This window comes from Podarcis vaucheri, assembly GCF_965113315.1.
Source record: "Podarcis vaucheri genome assembly, chromosome: 5".
NCBI lineage: Eukaryota > Metazoa > Chordata > Lepidosauria > Squamata > Lacertidae > Podarcis > Podarcis vaucheri.
This window is the reverse complement of record NC_138763.1, coordinates 37,699,355-37,708,503: the sequence shown is the minus strand read 5'-3', so window position 1 is coordinate 37,708,503 and position 9,149 is coordinate 37,699,355. Positions and strand designations below refer to the sequence as shown.

General features: G+C 43.4%; 1 protein-coding gene across 5 annotated transcripts in view; it reads right to left on the bottom strand.

Annotated features, from left to right (window-relative positions):
• Positions 1–466: 466 nt before the first annotated feature.
• FARP2 (FERM, ARH/RhoGEF and pleckstrin domain protein 2) overlaps positions 467–9,149 on the bottom strand; it is a 65,202-nt gene continuing 56,519 nt past the window's right edge. For 2 of the 5 annotated variants that reach the window (XM_082221756.1, XM_082221757.1), the window contains exons 21-27: positions 8,856–8,945; positions 8,179–8,261; positions 7,546–7,664; positions 6,695–6,858; positions 4,129–4,236; positions 3,263–3,414; positions 467–880 (exon numbers count right to left, since the gene is read on the bottom strand). In XM_082221756.1, coding sequence (XP_082077882.1) covers positions 790–880; positions 3,263–3,414; positions 4,129–4,236; positions 6,695–6,858; positions 7,546–7,664; positions 8,179–8,261; positions 8,856–8,945 — 807 coding nt within the window. In that variant the 3' untranslated portion in view covers positions 467–789. Of the gene's footprint in view, positions 881–3,262; positions 3,415–4,128; positions 4,237–5,966; positions 6,107–6,694; positions 6,859–7,545; positions 7,665–8,178; positions 8,262–8,855; positions 8,946–9,149 lie in introns of those variants that run through there. The other 3 variants (XM_082221758.1, XM_082221759.1, XR_014219512.1) reach the window with 3 other exon arrangements.

The following is a 9,149-nucleotide window of genomic DNA, read 5'->3' as shown; positions in this document are numbered from 1 at the left end:
CCCACTACCCAAATAAAAACTAACAAGGGTGAAGTTGCTTCCTGGCAATTTTCTGAAGCACTCCGCTCTACCGTGAGGAGAAATTCCATCTTAACATTAATGTGAACATTGCTTGCAGTATGTGAGGCATGTATGGCTGGTAGGCTGAAAGAACAAGTTGCACACAGATTATTTACAGATAGGTAGCCGTGTTGGTCTGCCATAGTCAAAATAAAAAAATTCCTTCCAGTAGCACCTTAAAGACCAACTAAGTTAGTTCTTGGTATGAGCTTTCTATCTGCCAATCTCCCATTCCCACCACCCTTCTGAGTAATACCCCTCCCCACCTTCTCACTATATAGAAGGATCTGGCAACTTCTGTTTCAGTGTATCTGAAGAAGTGTGCATGCACACGAAAGCTCATACCAAGAACTAACTTAGTTGGTCTTTAAGGTGCTACTGGAAGGAATTTTTTTATTTTGACAGATTATTTAGTTGAGACTGAGCATTAACAAATAATAGAAAACCACTTGAAAGCCAGAGAACTAACATTGGCCAAACCCCAACAAAAGAAGCAAGTCATGTAAATCCAGCAGCCACATTTTTTTCATGAACTGAATTCCCCAGAGTCTTTGCAGTCCCTTTGGATGATAGAGCTTTCAATACTAGCAAAATTCACCATCTTCCACGAGGCAGCTAACTTGGCCACAGGAGGGAGCAGATGGGTTCCTTTTACTACTATCATGCTCAGGCTCCTTTCCCCCATACTGCAAATAATTAACTTAAAACAGAGACCCAGCTCTGCTTTTATCAGTTTGCGTTCTTTTCCTTTTCATCTTTAGGAAGGCAGAGGCTGGATCTCCCTGGAGAACTTGTGGCTCTCTTTATTACTTCCATCCACCTGACGAGAGAAAAAAGGCAACTGTCATGGCCCTAGTTCGTTACCTACTCACTATCATTCGTTGAATGTGCTACATAATAGTTTTTAGTAGGAATATTAATATTTCGCTTTCCATTTTGCTGAGGATTTTAGTAAGATTAACACTCAGACTAACACTTAAAAGTTAACTTACTGTAAAGAAGGAGCCACAGTATCCCAACAGTAACCTGATAATTTGAACAAAGGTCTGTACAATTATGCTAGGTTTGTTACTATAGTGCAAAGGGAGAGTTATAGAAGGGAGTCCTAGCCCACAAGGAAGGGGACTGGCAGTTAATGCCCCTCTTTTCCACTGCCTAGATGAGTATAATATGCACACCAAATCACTTTTATGAAGAGCACAGAAACTCAAAAGGAAGGGTCTCCCCAAGTTAAATTTTAATTTAAAAAAAAATTCCTCCTGGTTTTCCTGCTGCCAATGAGTAGTTTTACTGTCTCACCCAGCCCAGATGGTGAAGACTCAGTAGAGTCAGTGGTGCTATTCATTAGTGATTTTGCACAGTTGTATCTTTACGGAGAATGACCATCAAGTTTGGGACATTAAGCACATCTTCCTAAAGAATCTTTATTGTAAAGCCTAGACTGGTCCCATCACTGATCGTAGTGCATGTTGCCTGCAACCACACACAACGTCTCAGTCATCAACAAGTTTTATTGTTGTTAGCCGCCCTGAGCCCGGCTTTGGCTGAGGAGGGCGGGATATAAATAAAATTTATAAAAAAACAAACAAAAACTTTTATCAGTAAGAACTGGTAAAACAAGGCTTCACTCAGGCTCATTCCACTAAACCATATGGTATGTGTGAACACAGCCAGAGTATCTCTTTAGCCAAACAGAAATGGATCTGAATTGTACATATTTACAATATAGAGGAATTGCAATTTCCTAATGCTGTAAATAGTCCTCCCCTTACTGGAAAAATGGGAAAGGCCTTGGGGGGGATGCTTTTCCATATACAGTGGTGCCTCGCAAGACGAAATTAATTCGTTCCGCAAGTTTTTTCTTCTTGCGAGTTTTTCGTCTTGCGATGCACGGTTTCCCATAGGAATGCATTGAAAATCAATTAATGCGTTCCTAGGGAAACCGACTTCAGACCAGGTCCGGGGACAGTCTGTCCCCGGACCTCCTCTGAAGGCTGGGGGGGGGACAAGGGCTTTTCTTCCCACCCCCAGCATTTTTTAAAACCCTGGGACAGCGGAGGACTTCTCCGCTGTCCGGGGCGATCTTAAAATGCTGGCGGGCGGCATTTTAAAATCGCCCCGGACAGCGGAGGACTTCTCCGCTGTCGGGGCGATTTTAAAGCCCCTGGGAAGGCAGGCAGGGGGGACAAAGACTTTTGCCCCCCGCCAGCCTTCAGAAGAGGTCCTGGACCTCTTCTGAAGGCTGGCGGGGGCGAAAGTCTTTGCTCCCCCCGCCTGCCTTCAAAAGCTGTCCGGCCCAGGCTTCCTGGACCTTTCCGCCAGCAGCGGCAGCGCTGCCGCTGCTGGCAGAGACTTGCCGGCATGCAGAAGCCTGCGCGCAGCACACCCAGGCTTCGCGGATCTCTCCACCAGCAGCGGCAGCGATGCCGCTGCTGGCGGAGACTTGCCGGCATGCAGAAGCCTGCGCGCAGCGCGCCCAGGCTTCGCGGATCTCTCCGCCAGCAGCGGCAGCGATGCTGCTGCTGGCGGAGACTCTCCTGCCTTCAAAAGCCGTCCGGGATAGCGGGAAGCGCTTCCCTGCTATCCCGGACTGCTTTTAAAATGCTGGCGCTGGGGAGCAAAGCCTTTCGGCCCCCGCCAGCCTTCCTCGACCTCTTCTGAAGGCCGGAGGGGGGGGGGAAAGGCTTTGCTCCCCACCGCTAGCATTTAAAAGAGGTCCCCGGAGATTTCCCTATGGGCTTTCGTCTTGCGAAGCAAGCCCATAGGGAAATTCGTTTTGCGAAGCGCCTCCAAAATGGAAAACCCTTTTGTCTAGCGGGTTTTCCGTCTTGCGAGGCGTTCGTCTTGCGGGGTACCACTGTATATAGTTTTAGGCCTTCACTTCTCTACCACCTGCTCCAGGTGGGTGGAGAGAGAGAGAGAGCATTTCTCAGGTGATGTGCAAACTTCCATATATGTACAACTTCAGTCTGAGCTACTTTTGCACAGAGTTCTTTCACTGACAGATTTTAAAGTTAGCAGAACCCACCAAAAGTTATCTCATTCATTAATATAGGCAAGGCCACAGAAAGCATGACTTCTGTGTGAAATTCCAGCAGTTTCCTCAACTCATTACCAGGAGAGTTAGTAGAGAACATTTGTCAAAATGGTAACTGGGGGTAACGAATTAGTTTTGCAAATTATGTCTAGGAAGCACACTTACCTCTCAAAGGTGTACTTGCTCTCAGCCCTGAAGAAATATACATGGGACTTGAACTGCAGTTTGAAGACATAATCCTTCTGAATGCCATCGGCCTCTACGGGTGTGCTGACAGTGTAACCAAGAAGTGGTAAACTGGCCAATGGATAATCATCCTGAAAAAACAGCCAAGTTTTATTCTTTATTTAACAGATGTCCATTCCACTCTTCAACCACTGTTTTCAGGGCAGTTTACAAAGAAAATACAGGCAGCAACCATTCCGCATGCGCCCAATTGCCACGTGACCACTGACACACAGGTCCTTTCAGAGCCAGAAGAGAGCAGAATGGAGACAGAGCAGGCTTATGTGCCCATAGACGCAGGGGTCAGGAACGGAACGCCTGCACAAAATGTTCATTGCCTGTACTAAAACCCACCGTGTACCACTGAGTTAATACATGAAGTTACAAGTAAAAACAAAAACCCTCGGTTCCCAGCCAGCACAAATATACCAGTCAGAGAGAACTAGCTCTCCCAAGTTCTAGGTATTGTATGCCGGCTGGAGAGCATAACTAAAGCCATAATTGGGAACCCTGTCTGCAATTTTCTCCAACTAGGTGTTTTTAAAGAGCACCAGACGTGCTATTCATATTACAATCAATTTTAGTTTACTGTGATCTGGCGATGCCTAGTGAATTGCCAGAAAGATGTGCCAATGACTACTGGCTGAAGCTGCGCTGGAGCATTCAACTCGTTGCTGACAGCAGCAACACTCACAAAATGTACCAAAGAATGAAGAAAGCCTTTAGGAATGGATTCACAAGGCATATTGCATCTCATTCCTATGTATGCCTAACACCATCTTGAAGTTGTGCCACATCCATCTTACCTGGTGTGTTTTGTAGAAGAACAAACAGAAGTTTGTAAAAACAACCCACAGCTTCTGCCAGCCGTTACTGTTTTTGAATTTCCTCAGTAGGTATCCCGACAGCTGGTTCTACATGGAAGAGAGGAACATATAGTGTAAGTGACTAGTAGTCATTCTCCACAATTGCTCAACAAAAACCTGCCATTAAATTTGCATTGCAGATTCAAAAAACAAATAACTTTTTCTAGGGGATGACTGAATTTGAGAAAGACTGCTTCAAAGCCTTTTTGTACGATTAGATATTTTGTGCAAGAAGTATACAAGTTACCTTTTTATGGTGGTGATATAATTTGCCAAGTGCAGTTAGAAAAGTTCCTTATTTTTTCCAGACAGTGCAATATTGGAGCATGGGTGTGTAACACAGACATTTATTGGCTATTCCCTGTGATGAAGTTAATGACTGAGCAATATAAAGCCACCACCCAACTCCATGGTTCTGTAATTTGGAGCCATTCAAAATTACAACCCCCCCCCAACAAATTATTTGGGATTCTTTGCTCTGAAACTACAACACTGGAGTGCTTGTCAAGCATTGTGTATGTTATATTTATTTTACTGGCAGACCAGCAAAAACACCCCAATTGCCCCAACAGTCCTTTTATTTATTACTTTTTTTAGCATTTGACCCCCAGGTTTTTAAGGAGGTGGGAAGTGAGACAGCATTATTTTTTTATTCAGTTTGTAGCAGTGGTTCCGAAACTTGAAAACCACTTAACTGGTTTTTCCACTTGTAGTAACTGTAATGGTTTTTAATTGCATTTTTCTTGCTTTTATTTCTTATATTCTATTTTATTGTATTACAATTTGCATTCCATAGAATGTCTGTTTAATATAGCCATGCTGTGGAACACCTGCAAAAACCTCATGGATCACAGGTAGTCCACAGACGGCAGTTTAGGAACTCCTGCTCTATGGCAGAGCTACCTACTCTCCATTCAGATCCACTCAGTCCAGATAGGATATTTCACTGTTTCCACTAAAGGTTGTTTGAGTCAGGCTTTTCCTGATCATACCAAAAAGGCTCTAAGGCAGGTGAACCCAATGTGCCCTCCAGATGATGTTGGACTACAACTCCCCTCACCCCTCACCATTGGTCAAAGTGGCTGCGGCTGAGGGGAGTTGGTGTCTAGCAACTTCTGAAGGGCATCCTGCACCAAGGTGTCTTCTCTCAGGTATGCCAGCTACTAATGTAATGTCCATTTGTGCACACACCCCTTTTTCACAGTGATAACTCTGCGTACTGCATTTCCTCCTCTGAAAGGGTAGAACAATTATGGATGCAACTGATTCATGTCCGTGCTGTGTTAACTGTGCGACTTTAAGTCCCGCTTTTTGTTGTCTACAACATGCTAAGAACCAGTAAGCAACACACAGAGCTTGCATTCTTAGTTAAGGAGAAAATACAACTAGAAGACAGAAAATGTTGAGGGAAAGCACACAGTAAAAAGCCCTGCAGAGCACATGGCAGCAATGCCACTTTTAAGTTAACATGCTGGTAAAGTGAAGAGTAAGCCCCACAGGAGGGAGAAGGAACCTATCTTGCTGTTATCTAATTACAGGATAAATGAAATGCATCAAAACAATGGCATCTGTATCCAGGGTTCTTCTTAATAAAGGGATTAATTTGGCTGATTTCTGCAAGAGACTTAAAGGATGTCTTACCATTCATTCCAATATTTTAGATCCTTGTTTCTGCACATTAGAACAGTGTTTAAGAGAGCTATAACAAGATGGTACAAGTAGAAAATTACCGTCTTCATAGATCCTATCAATACTGAGAGTGAGGGAAGCAGCTTTACCTGAATCATACACAAATAATCAGACAGGGATAGGCTCTGGTTCCGGTACCAGCAAACATGGGTGATTGTGTTGGGCCGCTGAGTCTGGCCCAGCAAATAGCGAGGAGGAAGCTCTGGAGAAACAGCAAGAGAGCAGAAAACTGAGCAGAGAGGGTGCAGGGCAAAGAGAAAAAGAAAGAAAAAAGTGATTTAGAACAAGAAAGGGCAGTACACGAAAAGGTCTGTTAAAAGAAATAGTATGAAAAAAGAAAAAAAAAGTTATGAAGTTCATTATTTGTAAGTCCTAAGATCAGCAGTGCAAGGGGCCACGGTGCTTTGGGGAGAAATCAGAAAGATTTAACAAATTTACCTAAAACAGGGTTCTCAGTGGGCAAGATCTCAAACTTTTGGTTTCATAACCCCAAAGCTGATTTATTTCATTAGCTTTTTAGTGTGAATGGCAGCTGTTGATATATCAAGGAAGGCCCCCCCCCTTTAATCTTTTTTCTTCTCCAAAGCACACCCTTGTTGAGAACATGATGGAAACATGCAGTCACACATACAAAGAACATCTTCAGACGTCTTGTGGTTACTCATTCATTTGCTCTCTCACACAAGACACCTGAAGTTATTGAAGGAAATGGGGGTGTTAAAAACGCACACATGTATACAGTGCAGAGAAACCAGCAACCAAGACAGACAGAGTGGTAAGTGAAAGTGATAGTGATATGTGCTCTGCTGCTGGGTACCTCGACGGCCACACTGTGATCTGTCATGGAGACACTGGTGTTGCGGTACCAGCACACATGCATGGTAGTATTGGCACGGTGGTGGCTCTGCCTGTCCAGGGAGCTACGAGAAGAATGTATGTCCTCTTCGGACTCCTGTTCTAGAGATACCTCATCTGAGGATCCTGAGGGGGGAGAAGGGAGCAAACATTTAACAGGCTGTGGCCACAGGGGTGGTGATAGCGGCAAGGATTGCTGACGTATAATAGCATCTTCCCCTCACAAAAGGAATTGGCATGCATGGGTCACTCTCCTTCTGACATCCACGACCTTCATAATCGATCGTTTGAAGGATAGGACACCTCAAAGTTACTGCATAGGAAAAAGTCCCACTCTGTTATATAGGGAAAATATTGAAAAGTTTGCTCAGAAGCTAGAAGGGTTCGATTTGTAGCAGAAGGGGATTCCTAGGAAATATATAATTTCCACCTGAGGAATGCCACAGTGTGCTTCAGTGGCCCAGTGGTGGGGGAGGATCCATAGATAAGGAGACATTCAGGAGTACACAGGATATTATTTCAATGACTTCCACAGATTGGTAAGTGAACTGTGGTTTAAAAGGATGAATACTTTCCTATGTAAGAGGGTGGTAAGGAAGGATTACACACTATAAACTTCATTATTATTGCTTTAACAGCTGGAAGTTCTTATTTGCCAAGCCTGAAATATCTGGAGCATCAGAGAGGGTATGGAATGTTACTTAGTGAAAAAGACTGAAGGCTGCGTAATCTATACCATTTCCATCTCAGAAGCCTGAAGTGTGCACAACTAGCCAAGAATCACTAATCACAAGTGGCACGAAAGCTACTCACTGTTAGAACGATTGCACACTGAGTTTTCTAGAAACATCTCTGATTTCTCAGTGAATTTCTTGGCCATTTCAATTGCCATATTTAGATCTTCCATCCACTTCCCCATTTCCAGACGAGTGCTGAAAAATAGAGACAGGAATGATAGCTAAGCACGTTTTCAGAGCTCAGCTGCTGTTTGTGATTTATGGTTCAAGAAAAGCACTGCTTGACCCATACTTAGAGCAATTTCATGTTTCCATAAATTCCCACTGAAATAACAAAATTTGCAGTCAATGTTACCATTCTGGCAACTGCAGAAGCTTGCCTCAACAATTTTAAATTCCACACAAATTCAGGTTTGATAAAACCACAACACAGTTCGGGATCTTTTTCTATTCCTCCTGAAATCTGAAGTCTCATAAAGATGAAAGGAAGCAACATACTATTTCACTTGAATGTAAGCTTGGAGCACTACTCCATGGGGAAATCAGGTTTTGCCTCAACAGATGACTGCATAATGACTCAGGGATTGTGTGGTCTCCCACATTGTGCAGCCTGGGGTATAGTGGCATATACACACACTGAAAGACGCCTATTTTACCAGTGCTTTAACACTCCTACCTTTTCACAACTGAGCACTGAGAAAATGCTTACCTTGCTGCTACTACTATGGTTTTTTGAGCTGAATAAATGGTAAAGCAATGAGGGACAGACCATTCGTTTTCGCTCTCTTCCACCTACAATAAAGGAAATTTATTCATCACTCAGTGAGCAACAACACACACATCTACACTAGGAACTAAAAGAAATGGTCTGACAACAGCAACTAGCTACATTAAAAGTATTTCGTTTCTATTTTGTTTCTAATGGGAAAACTATCAGCTACAATTGCATTGTTACTTCAGCAGCTGCTAAGCATAGTAGTCACTGGCATATTACTCACCGGAGGATCGAGGACTATCAGCTGAAAATCAAACACAGACACATAAAAAAAGTTCCATTAAGGAGTGGAAGGGAATGTTGCATTTTGGTGTGGAAGCAACACCAATTAGGACATCCAGCTAGCCTTGAAAATAGCAAATGCACAATCAAGAGTTGTCTCGTCTTCCCAGCTACTCCAATGCCAAAAAACTGGCAGTGCTTGTTCTTTTGACTACTTAAATCTAACCCAAAAATCTGTGTCTACTAATGACTGGAGAAAACTACAGTAACCAGAACTGTTAACATTTCGCAAGAGTCCCTTAAAAGTTCAGTATAAAGAGGAAGCCCAGGTTAACATGAAACACATTTTATTATTTTGATGTTTGATTGCTGTGTGATGTATCACTCACCAGCATCCCATGCAGAGGGAGATGGCCGTGAATTTTGAATTGATTGGTACCCGTGACTCCTTTGCTGGTGTAGAGCAACATATCTGAAAACTGAGGCATGGAAAAGTTTACAAAATCATTTAGGTACTAGGAAAAAAGGCAATTCTATCTTTTGTCACAATCCTTGGGTTACACCCAAAGAGTGCATAAGTAGAAAGCAGCTCAAGCAACTATTGTCTTTTTCTCTTCTCCTGCTCTGGAGCCCCTGAGCTCCTCTGAAAATCCTCTCCATTGAATTGGGGGTTCCTCTGGAAC